This window comes from Mercenaria mercenaria, chromosome 8 (assembly GCF_021730395.1).
Source record: "Mercenaria mercenaria strain notata chromosome 8, MADL_Memer_1, whole genome shotgun sequence".
NCBI lineage: Eukaryota > Metazoa > Mollusca > Bivalvia > Venerida > Veneridae > Mercenaria > Mercenaria mercenaria.
This window is the reverse complement of record NC_069368.1, coordinates 66,910,276-66,932,258: the sequence shown is the minus strand read 5'-3', so window position 1 is coordinate 66,932,258 and position 21,983 is coordinate 66,910,276. Positions and strand designations below refer to the sequence as shown.

General features: G+C 36.1%; 1 protein-coding gene across 2 annotated transcripts in view; it reads right to left on the bottom strand.

Annotated features, from left to right (window-relative positions):
* LOC123566181 (uncharacterized) overlaps window positions 1-21,482 on the bottom strand; it is a 44,067-nt gene extending 22,585 nt beyond the window's left edge. Inside the window, exon 1 of one of the 2 annotated variants that reach the window (XM_045360089.2) lies at window positions 20,732-21,482. In XM_045360089.2, coding sequence (XP_045216024.2) covers window positions 20,732-20,995 — 264 coding nt within the window. In that variant the 5' untranslated portion in view covers window positions 20,996-21,482. The remainder of the gene's footprint in view (window positions 1-20,731) is intronic. The other variant, XM_053550107.1, reaches the window with a different exon arrangement.
* Window positions 21,483-21,983: the final 501 nt, after the last annotated feature.

Here is a 21,983-nt window from a genome sequence, read left to right as displayed (position 1 = left end):
CAACTGTGTGTTTACCACTATTTATACACGATGCGCGGTTATACGTCGAGCGTATTCTAACATCTTATATAAGCGAAATGTTGAGACTCCTCTTCCTAGATAATTTACAAAAGTCTGAAAAATTTAAATTATCCTGATATACCGGAACTAGCAAAAATCACATGCCGAAAAGTAAATGTTACAGAATTCTGTATAATGAAGGCGTAGCCAGAGTGGACTATTTCGTACCACGTATAACCACCGGAATATGTATCAGCTAAAATAATCGATCCGACATTCAACCACAGTGAAAAAATAATTTCATTTTGAAACTGTTCGACTGGACACCTAACATTTATTTAAAATATATATTCAGTATCGCTGTAACAAATACTTTTAATATTTTAATCAGACTTTACGACGTGTTATCCTTTTTAATTCATTTATATACGGGTCCATTTAAATTCGGAGCGGCTAATCATTGTGTTTCTTACCCATGTGCTAAAATGAAGATTCAACATCAACAACTTCTTGAAATAAATACTAAATAATATACAGAACTGACTCTATCCAAAAGCGAATGTAACAACATTCGATTTACCAGACACAGCCGTTATAACATCAGGACATGTACATACATCATATTATATCAGTTGAAGGTATATTAAAAAAACAAAACCAAAAAAAAAAAAAAAAAAAACATGTTTCTTTAGTGAAACATATTCCTACATGAATTTGAACGGAATATCCATTGTGTACTAAACGGTGTCTTACACTAAATATTTAATCAAATTTAATAGCAGGTCAATCATTTGATGTTTAGTCGAAGGTTTAAAATTACGATTACTGTCACAAAGAAACACATTGTGTCTTGCTATGCGGTGATTCTTTCACTGGGACAGCGAAATTAGGTATTGATTCAGAGATTTGATCGCACTCGTTAAAAGCAAATAAAAATGTTAAGTTTGATACACGCAGAAAGAAATAGTTTGGTAAAATATGTCAAAATAAAACGAAACCGTGGTTGCTTTTGAAATTTATTTCAACACAGAGATACTATATCTCTCTCTAAAATAGACTTTCACTTTAATTTTTTATAATCAGTTTAACACATCAGACCAAACGAATGGTACGTTTTATACTATTTTATCTATATGTAATGATTAAAAAATGTAAGGTATTTAAAAGAACTTTTGTTCTGTAATTCAAAATTGTTAAATAGTACAAGAGAAAATGAACAATGTAGAAAATTATGACACAGATCCGTCGTAAGTTATTCATCATAAAAGTTCGAAACCATGACATACGGACACTTATGAATTGATAAACTCCGTGGGTGGGCAATAAGACAGACTCACTTAATAGGACTTTGTCATTTTTATATCCGCATGGTTTTGGCTGACTAAAGGATAACAAACGGAAATAAAACTTTTAACTTTGTTGCTTGTGATTCAGTACAGTAGATACTACTAAATGGATATGCAGATTGATACATCAGTGACTGTTAATTACCAGACGATGCTATATAATTATAAAACTGATATCTAAATAAATGCGTTTTTATTATAAATAGTGCATGCTAAGGCACTGTCTAATAAATTTTTGGAACATTCATTACTTATTGTGCACGGGCAGCTGCGTTCTATGAATATGACTTTTCCTTCTTGTCTCTTAACTCATAAAACATTAAACGAAATAAAATTAAAACTATCCGTACCTGAGGCTTCTGTGGCTGTATCTCCTATCATAATTAAGGTCTGTTAGCAAGTGAATCGAAAAGTTCGTCGGGTCCTCTCTTAGGGAAAGAAAGGTCACCCAATGTTTTCCAGATCCTTGGCTCGTGCATGTATTTGAAATGACATACTGTCCTTCACGTATTTTAAGTACATAAGCAGCACATATTGTCCAGTTTATTATTTTAACATTTCCTCATAGATATTCATTTAAAAAAAAATGTATGTCTTCCAATCAATAGTATCTTGTGTCATGCATTTGCGATATTTCTTACGTCGTTGGCTGTCTAAATCGTAGCTCATAGTTCTGTCCATTTCATTCCTATGTCGCATCAGATCGCTATGATTTTGTGACTATCTTATTTATTTCCGACCTAGCAATATAAACCGCTTGAGCTACAGGTGTCACTAATTCTTCCACTTTTTGTTCTTGTTTCATTGCTTTCCTTTCTTTTTTCTCTTTTAACTTGGGCATTTTCTAAGAAGAGTACCACTACCCACGATGTAACGACCCTTATGACCAGGGCGTACGTACCCGTCCCTCAATTCTTTGAAATGTTGATACCACTTCTCCGGGTCCGGGATATACGGTACACATGTTTGCTGTTAATAATCGTTCGCTTCAATGGAACCCATTTTAGCGTGGTGAAAGGTAAAGCACAGCGATCATTCTAACAACGTTCATTCATTTTCATCCGATGCTTGATCGTCATCATCGTCATTATTATTCTCTAATGGATGCTCTTCATTGCTTCCATGATAGGGCCACAACGATTCAAATATGCCTTTTCTGAAGTGCAACGGCTTGTCGAATGGATTCTTCAGACAGTCATATCGTGGTGACTTCTTAGTTTCCTTGCCGAATGTAGAATCTGCAGCTCAGTAGAATCTCCTTGTAGCTCATAAAAGTCTATTTGAAATTGGGCATAATTTTGTCTCAGTTCATTTCTTTTGAGGCAATTCGTCATTAGCAGTGCGACGGTAGGCTTTTTCAAAAGAAATCCCTGTATCTACATAGCTGTTTACTTTAGCTTTAATTTTTTCTTTAATTGATCGTTTGACAGGGTCCTGAAATCGCTTATTGTCTGAGACGATCCTGAAAACGCTTATACCATATCTCACGACTTGATTGCTCTTCTTTGAGCTCAACTTTTCTACGTTTACCAGGAGGTCCCTTGAACAAAGGTCGTTTCTGTGTAGAACTGATGTCATTTTTTAATTCCTATTTTATATTTCATCATCCTCATCTGCATCATCATCATTATCATCCTCCTCCTCTTCATCCTCCTCATCATCCTTTTTATCATTATCATTTCTGTCAGGTAAGTTTTCTTCACCACTGAAGTAGTCTTCTGGTTTATATTAACCATATTTCAGTTGTTTTTTATTAATTGTCTACCTCTAAAATGTTATCGCGTAAACGGAGTCGTTCTGGTGTGTTCGATTTTAGTTCTATAACCAAATGACCAAATGACAAAATGACCATGCGGTCTTGATATCGCTTGTTCAAACCGTTTCATAAAGTTGTTACTGTAAGGAGAGTAAATTCTTCTTGCCAATATAGCTACTTGCTGTCTGTCAATAGGATAATTAAACAGCACCAGATACTGTGTAATGTATAGCGGGTTTATTCTGCGAGCAAAACATTCTGCGGTTTTGTCCTATAATGGGCCTATATTATTTCTGTGTTTTTTTATTTTTGCGACCTTCAAGAAAAGCAGGAATTAATTTTTGTGGTTTGCATAAACCGGAAGTAAACTTTGCGCATGGGAAATAGCTACTGCTTTTACTACGTCATAATTAATGACTCAAATGCATATTCTTCTCGTCAGTTATGTCTTGGTCGGAATCTAGCACAGTGAAGCTTGCGCAGCTGACTTATGTTTTAATTTGATTTCTTTTCATTACCGCGCATGATCAGAAATCAGAGTTAGAAATAAGTACTGTAGGTCTAGTACCTGTACTTCATTTTGAAAGATCTAGTACATAGTCCGTGCACAGTCCATGTTTAATTTTATTTTTCCAAATTTATATAACGTTTGTCAAACTTTTTATAAATCTAGTGTGTTTTGTGATATACACTTGTAATGATTTCACCCCCAAAACGGAATCATTCATTCGTGGACAATAGATTGATGCAATAACAAAAGCAATCAACCACAATCGATACAGTGTGAATATCTTGACAGTTGAAGAAAAACTCGTGAGATAAAGATAACGAGTCATTATATTAAACGAAATATCGAAGGTTATTTCTGCGTCAAAAAATTCTGCTGATAGTTTAAATGTGCGGAATTTATATCTGCGTGACAGCCTCGACCCGCAGAATAAGCAGAATTAAAACCCGCAGAATTAACCGGTATACGGTATAACAAGAGATATCTCTACAGGCTTTATCTTGAAGGAACAAATTTTGGGTGAGATATACGACATATATGTTCCTGTGGCGACTGAAAAGAGATCAGCAATTCTTTGATCGCATTTAGCTTCTGTCATCAAATCGTCAAAGGTGCCTTTGATTAGCATTCATGTATTGGGAATCGTTCAAGTAGTCTAGAATACCGTGTACAAATTCGATCCCAGTAACTTGACACTGAAGTTCATCATACAAAGGTTACCATTGACGATTGTCCAAAACACCATATAATACACTGAGACTGAGGTCTAACATGATTTGATAATAGCAGTTTTCTTGTCCGTTCATTTTTTCCTCTTCCACTAGGTCCTGAAACGACCATAGAAAATTATGTTGAAACTTCATCTCTTTTGAAGTCTCTGATATTGGTAAGGACTATAAATAACTGCCAGTGGCTTCGTCGCTCCCGTGTACATAACGTTGATTTCTCAGCATTGCGTCGCGCCTCGAGAATGACTGGTGCCAAAAAAGGCTATTATTCATTTGTGAAACAGATATATATAATTTTCGTACCAAAAAGACACTGATTTCTGTTCTTACCAGCTTCACATGCATTTTTTACGCCGTTAAGACAGATGCTGCTGTCAGAAGTATAGGATTGATGGTTGTTGTGATGATGGTGGTGGTGGTGATAGTGTAGGTGGTGGTGGTAGTAGAGGGGGTGGTGGTAGTGGAGTTCGTGGTAGTGGAAGTTTTGGTGGCGGTGGTGGTTTATGCAGTAGCTCGTAACGCCTTCTGTCAGAGTCAAATTGACATCTGACATATGAGTCTGATCCATGAGTGACCAATCAGAATGCGTCAAATCACTAACTAATCAAAACACTGCTTTAGCGCTGTTAATCATATTGACCATACAGAACATTGTTTTGATTATGTTCATCATATTTAACCCTGTGAATTCACTCACAGCCATTTTGGATATCAAAGTCTAAGAATCGCTCCAAGAATAATGGAGCAATGTTGTAATTTACGCATGAGTGATAAGAGTCAAAATTCAAAGAAGACAAAAACTGCTTCCAGTTATTCATTTTTATTGACAAGATATACCAAAGCGTACTCTTGCAACGTTATTAAAACATATTACAAAACAGTATGGTGCAAAGTAGGCGTTGCTCTAGTGTTTTCTAAATATTTTTCTAGAATATCGAGTAAATGTCAGAACATTTCCCGTCTTAACTGATAGTGTCTAAACCAATCTTCTAACAAAGTCACAGTCGTATAAACAAATGCAAGCATAATCTATTTTGTTTGTTTGTTGTGTTTCTTGTACAACTTCTATTAGTTATAAACAAATTTGGCCTTGTGAGACCGTTAATGGATATCAATTTTCAGCCCACATGCCCCCGTTTTTGATAGTCAATGAGTGGGAGATGACATTCATTTTAATAAGTGAGATTTACCGCAAGGGTCACTACATAGTGGTGTCATTCTCTAAATAAATGTCTGCTGTCTTCCTAAATAGAAGATATTACTAATTATGCAAAGTGAAAGTAAAAGTGGCAAGCGAGGAGCCAGCGGCGACCAAAGTGAATTTTATTTATGGTCACTAAGACGGCAATCACATCGATACCTTTACAGATTTAGGAGGATACACGTTCATATATCTCATCCTATTATGTGGAAGGAGCCCTTGTACAATTAGGATCTCGAATTATCACATTTCATAGCAGATTTACTAGTCAGACCTCAAGACGGAGAAGTTTCCCGTATGTTCTCTTTGCGAACAGGTGTACTTTGATAAAACTCGACACGTTCGTACTGAATTTCTCTCTACACTGAAAGACACGTTTGTTGACTTTATTCACACTAAGATGGGTAATAGTAATTAATATCGCTTCGCAGGTTCTAATAAAATGTTTGCTAGGACTGTTCTTGGGGTCAAATATCACGAAATGACAGAAGAAATCTATCTGTTATACCTGTCCTATGCATAGCCTTTTATCAAAACCTGTATGTCACTCTACGAAAGGAAATTGGCAAATGCACAGCACTGATTTCAGATCTGGCCCAGTATGTGGAGACGAGAGTAAGTCCCTTTCACAATTCGACTTTCTGTTTCGGTAGAATACGTCTTATTGGTCTTTCAAGTTGACCTTGCCGCTATGTGAAACGTCATGTCTGGTAGTTTTATCTACGGTTGCACAGAGGTGACATCCGCAACACTTTACTTATATTGTGGACACAACTTAGTAAATTGTGGCCACAACTTAGTAAATCGTAGCCACAATTTAGTAACTTGTGGCCACAAATTAGTAATTTATGGCCACAAGTTAGTAAGTCGTGGCCACAATTTAGTAACAGTCGTTTCGATTGGCTGATTCTGTCAATTCGCGTTTTAGCCCTATTGAATTATATTTTTGTCCCGCGTCCCCATCAAGAGAAAACACGAGAATTAACAAGTTCAAATGTCGAGAAAGCAGGCCGAAACCCCACCAGGGAGATTTAGTAACTGGGGTGTCTGGGGCGCGGAGCGAAAACACGATAATTAGCGCTGCTTAAACGTTTAATAGCGAGTTTTCGCCCATGAGCCCGCCGAGCGATAACACGTGAAATTTACCACTTATATGGCAGGGGTTAGTGGCGATAACTCACTATTTAGCGGGGGTGAGGAGCGAAAACATGATAATTAGCAAGATCGCGGACTGAGATTTAGTAACTGGAATGTCGGGGCGCGGTTCGAGAACACTACGTTTTAAGCAGCGCTAATAATCGTGTTTTTCGCAACCCGTCCCCGACAAACAAGTTACTAATTCCCGCCCCGCGACCCCGGTAATTATCGTGTTTTCGCTCCGCGTCCCTGCAAAAATAGAGAGTTTTCAATGTGCTTCTTCGCATTTTAACTCGACGCAAAATGGCAGAATTCAGCAACCATACGAAATGGACTCACTACGTGAGAGAGGTGAGACAGGAATGGAAGATAGATAGATAGACGGACAGAAGTACAGACAAATAAATAAGTAGGTAGGTACGTAGGTACAATCCAATTTATTCATCTGTTTACTAAGTTGTGGCCACAAGTTACTAAACTGTGGTCATGATTTACTAAGTTGTGGCCACAATTTACTAAGTTGTGCCCACAACTTAGTACATTGTGGCCACAAGTTACTAAGTTGTGGCCACAATATAAATAAAGTGTTGCGGATGTCACCTCTGTTCCACCGTAATTATCATATGTAAATGTGCACTACTTTATATAGCAATGAGACTATAAAAGGCTTAGTGTATACACATGCATACGTATATCAAAGCATAAAGTTAATATAACATATATATTTCTTGTAATATATATATTTGCTTTTTGTGTTTTGTAGCCTCGTTTCCATATATATTCATATCTTGTACTGTGTTTCAGTATATCACATCTACTAGGGCAGAAATAAAGGTATTACTAAATTTCTATTCTATTATGCATAAGACCAAAATTTCTGAGTTGATTCGGTGTATCTAAATTCTGTCGCACCTAGTTTTGGACCGCCGATAATTTATTTATACTGTAAGAACAAATTGTCAAAACTGACATTGTTAATACCAGAAGTTTAATATCTCTAGACACCTTTTTCACTTTTTTTGAAAAAAATGTAATATGAAATTAAAAATCAAGATTTTATGTTTTTCCCATACACTTGCATTGTAAAATGACAAGACGTCCATTTCAAGATGGCGGCGTCCATACAAACGTCATTTGGGGGATGCTTACAGTTAGCGACGTGTGATCAACTTATTGTTGAATAAAAGACATGGAAAATTTAAACAAACTTTGTCCAAAACCTGTAGGATTAAATTTCACGGAAAGCCCAGAATTAACATTTCATTTCAAATTAAGCTGTTTTCTCTGTTTCAGATTTTCAGCGTATCATTGTTTCAGCCATAGATAATAGAGGTGGGGAAAGAAGAGAAGCATGCAAGCCAAATAACTCATTTTCATTATGGGTTACTATCGTTAACAGTCGTATCAAAGGTTCGGATGATAACACTATGTTTTTTTTGTGTAAATACATGTTTGTGTACTGACTGGTGCTTTCTGTTACCTATGTGCTTACTATTTTTAGTGACCGTTCGATCTAGGTAAAAAAAATGATCTCAACGCAATTAATAATTTAAAATATACGGTCTCGATATATTTTAATTTGAGACAACGGCCTATATAAGGGACTACGTTAAACAAATTAATAATTGCCTTTATTATAAAGGGGTATTTTATTCTTCAGCTTAAGATAAAAGTAGCATTTTCAAGCGCGTCCGTTACTTTCATTTTCGATGATATAAAACACGCGTGTTTTCCCCACCAAAAAGTACGAATACGAAACATTTACTTCTGGTTCTATTACAAAGAATGGCTATGATGGGAGGGATGCGGTGGGGGGGGGGGGGGGGGGGGGGAAAGGGGGACAGTAGATAGCTACACTGAAAATTCCGCAAAAAAAACGCGTTGACGGCGACAACACAGTGTTTCCGTTAAAAGTTATTTGTGGCAATTCAAACTTCATAGATACTCAGTCGAAAATTTCGTAATTGCTGGTAACTTTACCATACTGTGTATAACTAGCCTATTAAATACATCAACCCATTTCAGTTAAAAATTAAACTCTGACAAAAATGACGGTGCCATTACTTGTAACTAATGCAAAATGTACACAGAACATCAGTGCGGTCATGTATGTGAAATATATAGTAAAATGCAAAATGGATTTTCATTGTATATATCATACGGAAGCTCACGAAGCTTCAGGACTTATGTTGACCAAATGCTTTTAACAAAATATGTTTGTTTGTTTTCGTGTTGTTGTTTTTACGCTTCGTTTTATGGCACACCCACACAATTTAAGTCATGACGGCGACTCTCTATCTTTTGATGGCGGAATAAGACCCTAGGTGCCCCACCAGGCATTATTTCATCACAGACGAGAACCAAAGTGGATCTACCTACGCCGTTTAGGGGCAAGTGATTCGAAGTAAGCGGCCTCAACCACATGGCCGAGAAGCCCCCTTAATTATCCGCGATGAGTTGAAATACAATCTACACTCCAAATGCCCCGAAACAGTTAATATTCTAATTCAAACGCAAATAAATCTCACCTTTCAATAGGTTTATAGAAATAAAGTAAAAAATAGATTAGAACTTAAACTTCCCATTAGATATGACACTGACCTCGTATGCGACTAAACGTCTCGTTTGAAATATTCGATGAAATTTTAAAGTATAATATTTGTGAGATACAACTATCAATATAGAACATTTTGTATTATTCTTGAACTTTGTATGTGACATTTATTTGTCCAATTGTATTTCGTGAGTCAATGTAAACATTAATTAGATGTGAGCCAACGTATATCCGTATATCCTTTGATGGTCTTTGACAGTCCTAAATAATTTCGGGTATTCTAACCTACATTCATCTACACTTTACAGGTAAGAAGTCAAAGTTTCGAATTAATAAATATAACGCACCTTCCGTAACAAGGTTGTTTTTTTTTTGTCGGTGACAGAAAAAACATCCCTTTTTCACGGTTTCTTTTAAACTGGCAGTATTGATATGTAATAAATGAAACATTCTCTTTTTGGTCTGAGATTTAGGTATGGGCTCAAACTTAAATCAATCCGGAACATCCCCCACCTTTGACTTAAATTTTATCTACGTAGTCAGATTTGCACAGTCGACAGCTAATTTACTTTACCTCTTTAACTTACGGACTCAGTTAGCTTCAATAATTACTAAATTAATTGTCATTGGGATAGCTATGCGTAAGAGAGCCCACATATCTTCCCGCCTATAAACTTAATCGCTCGAGATATTTAGTGACGTCATATACTGCATGACATAATTGAAATTCAGCGTTTGAAAAGTTATTGTGTCCTGTAGAGCTTGTTTTGAATGTAAAGAAGGCTACTTTCTAAGAAGCCTGAAGCAGTTGATGGTTTTGTATCGTACAGGTTTTTCTTGGATTATGATTTGAAAAATACTGTGATTAAAGATATTGTTTCATATGCATAGTTCAGTTATTTACGTGAATTTCTTAAAAACACTGCCAAGGACGGACTGGATCAATTTTCGGATGATGGATATTCTGTGTAAAAGGCTGTGCATTGAACTAGATGTGCTCGATTGGAAGGATTTACGGATAAAATGAATTATGATTGATGGAATTTATAATATTGAATACTTAATGGCAGGATTCTTTCTTGCAAGGTAAGTTCTAATTTTCATTTTTGCATGTTGCCAAATTTCGTTTGTAGACTAGATCTATTAAATTGTAGAATCTATTCCAAACTCAATCTGTTTTTACGGAAGGAAAAAAAGCTAAATGTAAAACAAAAAGTGTGAAACGTCCATGAGGAATAACACGTGAATTTTCGCGAAAATCTCCAAAATAGAGAATATTTGGCAATGGCGACCAGAAATAAACAACAGCAACTTCCCATAGAGAAATTGAAATTTAGTCGCACGGGAAAACCAGACGATTGTTGCAAAAATCCTTGAAATTCTCGAGGGTGACTTTTTTAATTCACAAGAAAACATGTTTTATGTTCTTTGAACCCGTTCCATTTCTTCATATCAGTCCAAAGTTGAGGTCCAAATCTAGGTGGGACAGACTATAGTAGATAAAACGCCTGATAATAATAAATCTATGTACCAGCTGCAATTCGAGATTTTAAACTTGAATAATATCTTATTTTTTCTCTTTATACATGTAACACAATCAGAATTGATTTGTATCAGGCCATGTACTTGTTATCAGTCGTGATCTCCTCATAATTAAGGCAAAAATATAAATAGTGATGCATTAATTACCAAGAATTGTGCGTTCATATTTTGTCTTCCATTTGTGGTGTGTGTGTGTGTTTGGGGGGGGGGGGGGGGGGGGGGGGGGGGGCGGGCGGGTTTGCAAACCAAAAGGACAGGAAGATACTGCGAAACAGCAAAACTATGTAATATCTGGGAAATGGAAGCATTCAGCAGGAATTGAACTTCCATGTGTCAGCAAGAAAAATAAAGTTGATTTATTGATAGGTTTAGATTACACTGATCTGCACCGATGTTTGTGTGAAGTCCAAGGTCTGCCCAGGAAGCCCATAGAAAGACTTACCCTACTTGGATGTACATGTGTCGGTCTATCGGTCAATGTTTTGGACAGTGAAAATAGTTTCTTTACATTTTTCAGTCATGATTTGAATCAAAATATGAAACAGTTTTGGGAAATTGAGAACAAAGAAACAGAAAAAAAGTGGCAATGTCACAAGAAGATATTATAGCTCTAGAAAAATCAACAGAATCGTTAGTTTATGATAAAGTTAATCAGATCTACGAAGTTTCTATGCCTTTGAAGAAAGATAATATGGCGGCGTTCAGGAATAATTACAGTATGGCTTTGAATCGGTTACGAAATACTGAAAAAAAGTTCAGACAATGTTGCTCAAACTTACGCGGATACTATTAACAATTATGTGGAAAAAGGGTTTATATCAAAAGTGGACAAGAATGCAGATGAGTTTAAACCAAGTTGGTACCTTCCTCATTTTCCAGTTACAAGACCAGGCAAGATCGTTTTTGATGCTTCCGCCAATTTGTCTAAATGATACGATCTACCAAGATCAAAAATTGTAAAATGAGCTGTGACATGTGTTGTTGCGATTTTGAATATATATCCAATAGCATTAGTGTGAGACATTGCAGAAATGTACCTGAGAGTCGGTGTCAGTGAATGTGATCGTCCCTATCACCGGTTCTTGTGGAATTCTGAGAAAGACCCTCCGGAAGTGTATCATTTCAACAGACTGGTATTCGGTGTGAACGCTTCACCTTTTTGGCACAGTTTGTCGCTCAACATGATGCAACTCGGTTCGATAAAGACTACCCGTTAGCATCGGAAACTTCTTAAGTCCACTTATATGGATGGTAGTATGGACTCTGTACAGTCGGAAGCAGATGCTGGGCAGTTATTCTTTCAGTTATCTGAAATCTTGAGTAAGGCAGGGGTGCATGCTCGTAAATGGTTATCAAACTCGTCAAATGTACTGGAAGCTATCTCCCCAGAAGATCGAGCTTCAAAGATTGATCTGTCACAGGACAAGTTACCGTCAACCAAAACGCTTGGAGTTCTATGGTCAGCAGAAAATAATAAGTTCATGTTTCAGTTTAGCGCGCAAGACAAAAGCATGCCTCTGTCAAAAAGAAACTTTCTGAAAAAGATAGCTTCACTGTATGATCCTCAAAGATTCATTGCGCCTTACATTATTAGAGCAAAGATGATTATGCAAGGTATTTTGGTCAGCGGCATCGACTGGGATGACGAATTGCTACATAAAATATCGGATAACAGTCGCACATGGTTTTCAGAGCTTGAAGATCTAACACTTATTAAGATACCCAGATGTGTTTGAAGAGAAGATACAGTGTTGCAAAATCGGTACAAATTCATAAATTTGTGGACGCGTCGTCAAAGGCGTATGGAGCTGATTCTTACTGCAGATATATCTATGAAAGTGGTGATGTGACAGTGCGATTTATAGCCGCTAAGAGTAAAGTCGCTCCATTATCCGCTATGAGCATTCTGCGATAAGAACTAGTTGCAGCTGTTCAGGGACTCATACTAACTATCGTAATCTGTAGAGTTCTTGAAATTGACATTAAAACAGCAATTATATGGTCTGAGTTTGAATGTTCCTCACAGGATAAGAAATCAAAGTCGAAAACCGTTCGTTGCTTGTTGGTGAAATACATCAGATTTCAACTCCACAACAGTGGCGTAAAGTACCAACTTCTATTAATCCTGCGGACTATGTTTCACGTGGCTTACCTGTGAGCAATATGGCTGAAAACCAAACATGGTGGGAAGGGCCTGATTTCCTCAAACAATATCGTAGCAAATGTCTAGAGAATCCGCATATTAAAGAGATACCAAATGACCCAGAAAAGAAAAAAATCCAGAGAGAGCCCACATAGCTATAAAAGAGCCGAACGAAAACATGGTAGACGTCACTTCAAAAGAGTCCTGGGGTTAAGATCCAAAGAGATTTCCAAAGTGGACGAGGTTAGTGCGAGTATCGGCATCCGGTATCGTTTTGTGAACAACTGTAGGGATGTGCAAGTCACTGGACCATTAACTTAGATAAAATTAAAGAAAGTGAAATAAGGCTTTTAACACAGGCACAGCAAGAATCGTTTGCTGACAATATTAAAGCAAATGAACAAAACTCTGAAACCCTTGAACCCCAAACTATACTGACCAGCAAAAGAAACTTCCAAGTTTTATAACTGGCGTATATTTTACTTAAAATCTTTAATTTATAAATCACTTGTGTTTTTTCATATCGCATTACACTCAAGAACTTCACGTGTAAAATTTAAAAAAATAATAATCAACCGTGAAGTCAGTAGTCCCACATTAGCCGTTTTGCACAAAATTCACGTGCGCCTGTAATTAACAATTTTCTTTTGTGAATTTTTTTTTTGTCATTGGAAATATTTATAATTGGCTAACTCGAAAAACAGCACAAATTTTTAAACATGTTGTTGGTTGCACCGCACGACTGAATCAAATTTAGCGCGAGCGCCTAATTGGAATGTTACAAGGCAACTGATACGCAGAAAATATAGCCTTTCAAACGGCTATTGTGGGACTACTGACTTCACAGTTGATTGATTTTTAAAAATTCATCACGTGAAGATCTTCAAGTGTAATGTTGGTATGAAGAAACAATTCAAATATGAAAAAATATTTTTCTATTTCAAAATATACCAGTTACACATCTGGATAATTTCTTTTGCTGTTCAGTATAGAAAAAGACGAAGTTTTCCGCGCTGACAGTCGTTTGAAATACTCAGAATTTTTTGTCGTTTGATGTTCGCTTTCCAGTCATTTTGCCGCGAAAGAAAAGAATAACAATGTTGATAATAAAGTATTTTTATGAACTGAACAATCGTTGTGGCACAAACCATACGTTGGCTGCTTTATCAGCACATTATTTGACAATACGCGCGAGAGAAGAAATGAGTGAAGTGGAAAATAATTGCATTCCGTGCAGAAAACGTAAAGCACAACCGTATCACCAGCTTATGGCTCCTTTACCAGCAAGTCGCCTTTCAATGCCACTCAGAGCATTTGCCCATACATCAATCGATTATGGAGGACCATTCCTTACTAAACAAGGCAGAGGCAAACAACCTGTGAAGCGATATTTGTGTCTTTTTACTTGTTTAGCTACAAGAGCCGCACATTTAGAATTGGCATTTGGACTTGATTCCGATTCCTTTCTGAACGCTTTCTACGGAATCAAAGAGGACTTCCGGTTAAAATGCTCTCAGACAATGGTACGAATTTTGTTGGGGCAGACAAGGAGTTGAAAGAACTAGTTAAATTGCTTGATGAAGATAAAATCATTACAAATACGCCTGACAAAGTCATTAAATGGCAGTTCAATCATCCACTGGCACAGCACTGGGCTGGCGTGCATAAAATAATGATAAAAGCTGCGTAAAGGGCACTATACTCAATACTTCCGGCTGCAGACATCAATGACGAAGAATTAATGACAGCATTTACCGGTGCATAATCTATTATGAACTCCAGACCATTAACTTACCAGTCAGTACATCCGGCAGATATTACTCCACTGACACCAAATCACTTCTTGTTCGGACAAGTGGGTGGGGAATTCGTTCCGTCAACAATAGATACAGTACCTTTCAACCCCATGAAAAGGTGGCGTAGAATACGGGAATTTATACGTCATTTCCAGAGACGTTGTTTAACAGAGTGGTTGCCTACTATCCCTAACAGAAAGAAGTGACATCAAGAACTACGCGATCTTCAAAAAGGCGAGATTGTTGTAGTGATATCACACGAAACCGCGCGTGGTCATTGGCCATTAGGACCCATAGTTATTAAAGGAAGAGATGATCATGATCGGGCTGCTAGAATTCGTGTAGGAAAGAATGAAATAGCCCGGCCTATTACTAAGTTATGTCCTCTCGAGTTGCAAGCCTAAATACTGATTGCGTGTTAATGGGCACAATAATCCCTTGCATTTAGTAAATAAATGTTTTCAGTGTGTGAGAAAAAATATTGATTGCACTGTGTTTAGGGCATTATAATTCCCGTGCATTCATAAATTGCAATGAAAGAGCAATTCAGTGTTAATAACATTTTAAAAAGTGATTAAGTGGCATAATAATCCACTAATATCTGCTTTGATCAGTATCGATGTTAAACTTTTCCATCGCTATTCATTGAAGAAGAGACTGACACAAAGAAACAGGTTGAAACAATGACTTGAAGGCATCAGCTACGTTGAGAATTACTACAAAAAGTTACAGTGATAAACTTTATAATAAAGTCGTTAATATAAAGAACATTGTATCAATATTTGTATTTGGGCATTACAAGTATTTGCGGAATTTAATAATCTTTAGCCTTAGATAGAGTATATAAGCATGTAAAGCAAAGTCTTTGTTGAATTAATTAAAGCTTATATTTTAATCAGTTTATTATTACATATAAGTGATTTTGAGTGCCTTGTATGAACATTTATTTAGACAGTTTTCCAAACTAAGGTACAGAAAGTTGTAGTAATTGATTATTCTAATTTCTTAAGAAAGATCAGTGTCTATAGAAAGTTTTTTTTTAATTAAGACAAGAAACTGTGTTAATGTATTTGATTGGTATATCCAATCAAGAGGGGAGAATGTTCGGAAGGACACCCTGTAGTCGGTAGTTAATTCGATTAATTTTTGTTACTAAATGAAGATGAATAAATTTTAGTGTTCGTTAACCTTAGTTTTTCGCACAGCATGTGCTCACATTGTAAAAAAGATAAACATCGTTAAAATGACAGGTATTCGTTTAGTATGTTAATCCAGAACACCAGGTCTAGCATTACCAGTAATTTTTCTAAATAATCCACCAGCAATATATCATGTTGTAGCTGTTAAATACAAAGGAGGTTTTCCTATTGTTTTTTTTTTCTTATTTCATTTACTTTTTCATTTATATTATTAAATATTTCCATGATAGTAATTGACTAGATAGAATCTGACATTACTTCCTGGTTCGATAGAAAACTCCACATAAAACGTTCCTTGTGGTTGGTGTTGTGGAACAACATTGACTGGTGCAATAACGAACCATAATTCCCGTCCTAGTTTAACTTTATCTTTTTGCTTGAAAACAACCTCACGATCTTTATAATCACACGAATTAGTAAAAGGACTGAATGGATTCTCCCCATCTTTAAAAGAAAAAGAAAAATAACCTATAAGCCTGGTACTTTTAACGAGAAGATAAATTTCAAAAATATACTACGCGTCTTCTTTGACTTGGAATCCTTCATATTCAACATCAAACGAACTGATTCAACCGCTTTTCTTATCTTATTTTTTGATGAAATTATTTAAATCTGCAAGTTTACTGGCTTTGATTAAAATTGATGTAAATCATATAAAGACATTCTAACCAGATCGCTTACATATCCAGCAGGAATTTAGAATGTGTCTGTGTCCTCACTGAAATTTTGTCACAAATAAGGGGCAAAAAAATCAAACGTTTGCAGTCTTTAGGGAGTATAGCTTCAACAAACATAATTATTATATAAAAAGATTTATTATTCTAGGCTATGTACTTTTTAAAGCTATGAGCATCACAATTAAAAGTGTGCAAGTAAACATCGTAATAAAGACACCTGCAAGGTTTCATCAATATACACCAAATACTTTTTGAGCTAGGCACGTATCAAAGTTAAAATGTGCATTTTTGACTATTTCAGGGGTCATCACTCTAAAAATAGAGGGCGAGCTAGACAAGAGCATATGATAATAAAAACTCATGCAAAGTATCTCTAATTTATAGATAACACTTTTTGACTTAGTCGCATCACCAGGTGAAAATGTACATTTGTTTACTATTTCAGGTGCCATAACTTTGGAAATAGCGGGCAGAGCCAGACGAAAAATAGGAGATGCGCAAGCTCATATCATGATAAAGACTCATGCAAGGTTTTATTAATTTGTATGAAAAACGTTTTGAGCTAGGCGCGTCACAAGGTGAAAATGTGCATTTTTGACTAATTCAGGGGCCATAAGTCTGTAAATAGGGGATGGGGCCAAACAGTAGAAGAAGCGCAATTTCATATCATGACAAAGACTCATTCAAAGTTTCATTAATTTATATGAAATACTATTTTTGACTATTTCAAGGGCCAGAACTCAGGAAATAGTTGGTGGAGTCAGACATAGAATAGGAGATGCGTAAGCTCATATCATGATAAAGACTCGAGCAAGGTTTCTTGCGTATATTCTCCACGCTGAATGTGACACTCTGCTTGATATCACTGATTAAGACGAACAACAGTACTCCGGTGAATTCCAAATATCGCTGCAACATCCTAGGGTCGCATACCAGCTTGTAAATGTCCCAGAGCACGAGTCCGGTCTTCATTAGTTGGTCGTCTTAACGGACGCCTTGGCAGTACATTAGCCATTACTCTGACAGTGGCCAAACTTTGAATATGGATCGCAAGTTTATTTTCTTTTATAAAATTCATTTTACAAACGTAGTAATTAAGTTACTAGGTGTTTGATTGATCAACAATCAAAACAAATTACTCTTATTCAGGACTTTGTAAATATGTATGGTCAGTGTGTGAGGAAAGAATGTAAGCAATACTATTCTGAGCACTTTTCAAATTTACTGCTTATTTTACCATTTTTAAGGCTCTCCCCCAGTGCATATAAACTGTTATAACTTGATCATTTGTGTATCGATTTTCATTCTGTTTCGACCAGTGTCCTTGAGATATCTGTTGGCTATGTTAAATCCAAAAATGCATGTAATTTTTTTTTATTGGCGCTATAATGAAGAAAACATCTAGCTCTGCAGGACATTTTTACCGAGTATACTTCACGGGCCATAACTCTAAAAAATAAGGGGCAGAGCTAGACGCAAAATACATATTGCGTCAGATCATATATCTGTTACTACCAAAGCTATTAACCTGAAACTTAAAATACTATCAAAGTCTACACCGGGAGAAACAATCCCTATAACTCTGATTTGAATTTTGACAGAATAATGCCCCCTTTTAAATTAGAATTTTTGGTTAAAGTTTTTGATCAATTCAAATGTCTCTGTTACTATCAAAGCTATTGACTTTAAACTTAAAATAGTTATTTTCTTTCGAAGTCTACAGCAGGAAAAACAATCCTCATAACTGTGATTTGAATTTTGACAGAGTTCTGTCCCTTTTTAACTTAGAATTTTTGGTAAATGTTTTTGATATTTTTTTTTTTTATTTAACGTCGCACCGACACATGATAGGTCAAATGGCGACTTTCCAGCATTAATGGTGGAGGAAGACCCCAGGTGCCCCTCCGTGAATTATTTCATCAGGAGCGGGCACCTGGGTAGAACCACCGACCTTCTGTAAGCCAGCTGGATGGCTTCCTCACATGAAGAATTCAACGCCCGGAATGAGGCTCGAACCCACATCGATGAGGGGCAAATGATTTGAAGTCAGCAACCTTAACCACTCGGCCACGGAGGCCCCCAAAGGTTTGGATAAAGTCAAATATCAGAGGATTGGAGCAAAATTTAAAAAACTTTACTGTTGAAGTCCTAAGGAAAATGACAACAAAGGGAAGAAATTCCCCGAAAAACTCTTAATCCACTAAAATTATTAATAGGTACAGATGTGTCAAAATACACCTTAACTTTAAAGGTATTATCCATGTTGTACCAAAGACCAAAGAAAATTGGCCTCGGTTTTCACCTACGGCTAATAATAAAAAAGTTACAAAATAACCTATTTCTAGTAACATAAAAGGGAAGTAATTCAATAAAAAATATTGTAAGTGAAAAAAAAAGAATCTGCCAAATAAAAACAAGAGCACCGCAATGCAAAGCAACATAAACACAAAACAAAGTCATGTGACCTTTAACCTCTAAGTGTGACCTTTACCTTGAAGCGAGCTGTGTGCTCTGCACTTCGTCTCAATGTGGTGAACATTTGTGCCAATTTTTTTTTAATTCCTTCAAGCAGTTTAAGAGTTACACATCGCACTCGAAACAAAGTTATATGACATTTGACCCCTAAGAAGGACACACAGACAGACAGACGGTCAGACGAACACCAAAATACGTTCCGTCGGGCCTATAATAACAACAAAAGAATGGAGACGCAAGATATTTCGTTTTCTACAGTTTTCACAATGTTTTACCTGCTGACCTACATTTTGATCCCAGCTAACCCAGTTAAGATTTATTTTCATTTCGGACGACGATGGAATACGGATACATTGCGAACAGATAAGCTCATCTTTTCAACTTTGTCGCAGATGCGCAACTTATAATACTGAAGAACCTTCAGGGAAAGTGTTATGACGCTAGATCAAATACTTTTTGCGATATGCATAACAAAACACCTCTCTGGCGAACAGACAGACGGACAGACAAATCCAAATCTTATCCTGTGCGGTAACATAATAAGCCAGATCTTACCATCATTATTGGAATGTTTTCCTACCACACATAAATAAAAATTATCATGTTGAGACGGTCCCCTTGAAAAATCGATCGTCTTAGGTGTTCACAGTCCACGTAGACTTAATTCATAAAGGTACTGTATATACTGTTCGAGCCAAGATGTCCCAGTTTTAAAATGTGCAGAGATTGTTTTTACACAACATTTTGACTTTTCATTAATACCTGGTTAAACTTATAACATCTAGATTATTAAACTGTGAACGATGGGTGGCAACGGTCGAAAACGGATGACGGACACAGTGCTACCACAAAACTTACCTTGAGCACAATGCCCAGTTGCGCCTAAATATCGGGTGCACGGCCCCTAATCGTATACAAATTTATGACGGTCGTTCAATTCTTTTTGCGATGTGTGTAACACGAATTTTCTCTGACGAATGGACGAACAGACGAAGCAAAATAAATTTCCCCACTACATTATGGTGGCATAATAAGTCAGGCCGTACCACTGTTATACGCATGTTTTCCTACAGAATATAATATAATCAAACTATGTTGAGATTGTCCCCTTCAAATATCTAACGTCTTAGGAGTTCACACTCCACTTCGTCTTAATTCGCAAATGTCTAATTAATCATTAATGAATTGGTTCTTCATGATTTTGAGCATGCTTTAGTCACACATTGTATGCGACAGTTAACGTTTGTAACTGTTCTATATAAGTGCGGTATTGTTCAATGTATGCTATTACAGGTAGTTGAAATGCTTAAAATAAATAGATAATTAATTGCCTTTCCAAATACTCAAAAAATGCATGAAACACACGAGTCCTGTTCAGCTATCGAGTACATAAATTGTGGTTTACTTATTTTAATAGCCATTCTAAAACATACATAATGACCTGCATGTAACTAACATAAGGATACATATATCATCGCTTCCTTTAATGCAATGATTTGCGTATAAGTACATAAAATATCTGGTAGCAATCTGTGAAACATGCAACAGAAATAATTATATTCATTTGCTTAAACGAGGAACATATTTTGAGGGTTAGGCGGGCAAAGGGCTTGTAAAGTGACATGAATAAATTGAAAGAGTTAAAATAATAAGATAGGGTTTAACCAACCTCACATTCCATCTGACCTATTTTTTGTTGTTTCAGATTCAACGCACGTGACATATTATTTCTCTGTTGAATTAGATTTGCTATGTTGGTATACATTTCCTCTGCCTTGTATTTAAGTGGCTGCTTTTCTTTGCTTACATTACTCATCAAATTACTATTTATACGCTCCTTATTTGTATCACTGTCATAAGATAGTCGGACCCATAAAAACATCACCACCGTTACTAAAAGTAAACCAGTCACGCGTGTTTTGGTAAATCCCATTTTTCTTGTTATAATAATGTTTCACCTGTGCATGTACCTTAACATAAGTACTGCCTGTTCAATTATTGACACTGTCAGCTTATTATGTTTCCAACCCGACAAACAACTGTTTCATTTCATACATATTACAATAACAAATATAACTCCGTGTTGACGATATAGTTGACACTAATAATGTACGTTACCTAACTATTAGAACTTTGTTGTTCTTTTTATTTTAGAAATGTATTATCAATTCAACATATTCCCACAATACAGCGTAATGCTACGTCGGTTTACTTCGTTTTGTATTGAAAGAATGTTGTCTTAGGCGACAAGGACATGACAAATAAAAATGTGCACCTTTACATTATCACAACAATATATATCCGCAGTTCGCAACGCGTAACAATATACAGTGGAGCTTCCGATAAATTTCCGCACTTTCAAGAAACGAACCATTATTCGTTCGCGGACAGTTCAGGAAACGGTAATTGTGCAAAAGCGAAAAACGTGTAAATGGAAATTCTTATCGAGTTGCGCATGCGCATCGTTAAACGAAAACATGAAACGAGAGTTTATTCCGTCTGTGTATCGAGAAAACTACGATAAAGGTGAAAAAAATCAAATCATTTTATTCAGTTTTTCGAAATAATAAAATTTAGAATCCTATAAATTTATTTATTAACGTACAGAAATATCAATTCAAGTTTAAATTTGCGATACACTTTGGACTACATGCTTCTTTTGGAAGCAAATTGGATTTAAATGATGTATTACTAGAATAATTTAAACATGTTATTCTTTGCCTTTCGCGTAAAATATCTTATCATAAATATTTTGTTGCATGCGAGTTAATTTCACGGTATTTTATATATTTCATAAACGGGATCTTAAATAATAAATAATAATAAAATGTTGTTGTTGGTTTTCAGTCATTGATAACTATTATGATAACCTGCAGTGGGGAGAATGTGTTAATTAAAACAGTATTAATCATTTTTTTAAT